Below are 768 nucleotides of genomic sequence, written 5' to 3' on the forward strand. Positions count from 1 at the left end.
GTATTACTGAGCACAGCCATCCAAAATATTACGACGCTACCTGCTGGGTTTACCGACACCAACACTGCTGCTGATATTCACATATCGAGTAACGGAAATTTTCTGTATGTGTCAAACCGCGGTCACAATTCAATTGTCACGTACAAAATTACTGCAGATGGCACTTTAAAGGCTCTTGACTGGGAAAGCTCACGTGGTGTGACACCTCGAGCTTTTACGATCTATCAAAATTGGCTGATTGTGGCAAATGCGGACTCAAATGACATGTATGTATTCTCAGTTAACAGTGATACCGGAGCCTTGACCTACACTGGTAACTCATACAAGATCAAAGAAGCCGTCAGCCTTTATGTTGGAGAGTTCTAAAACTTGCTGTTTAAATCGATCCGATTACTGTTGTCGTTTTAAAAGTTATATTTTTTGATTAGTACTCATAATATGCACAGGCTTCATAATCGTAATTGCGGAATAACAATATATCTGTCACACTGAAGGGCCATCGCCGTTTGACGCAATATTTAACTCCGTACTCTTTAGCTCCAGACATGTAGGACTTTAGTTCTAGAGCTCCGACAGAGCCATCTAGTTCAAGCGGGAATAAGGAGATGCTGCCGGCGTAATTGGCCACCGAAATGAAGTCTTCCTTGAAGCTGAGTGCAGCATAAGCAGGTTTACCACCCTGCATTGTTTGCGAGTTAATGACATCCAGGGTGCCGTTCGATTGCAACGTCATCGCTGATACGTAACCATTGGTGACCCCACGGTTAA

General features: G+C 43.4%; 1 protein-coding gene across 1 annotated transcript; it reads right to left on the reverse strand.

Annotated features, from left to right (window-relative positions):
• Positions 1-424: 424 nt before the first annotated feature.
• PHALS_06227 (WD40/YVTN repeat-like-containing domain) lies at positions 425-733 on the reverse strand (the record flags this gene model as incomplete). Its single annotated transcript, XM_024719476.1, has 1 exon — positions 425-733. One exon carries the CDS (start codon positions 731-733, stop codon positions 425-427), a length of 309 nt encoding a protein of 102 aa, XP_024584771.1.
• Between the last annotated feature and the right edge of the window lie 35 nt (positions 734-768).

This window comes from Plasmopara halstedii (assembly GCF_900000015.1).
Source record: "Plasmopara halstedii genome assembly, contig: Scaffold_2956, whole genome shotgun sequence".
Lineage (NCBI taxonomy): Eukaryota > Oomycota > Peronosporomycetes > Peronosporales > Peronosporaceae > Plasmopara > Plasmopara halstedii.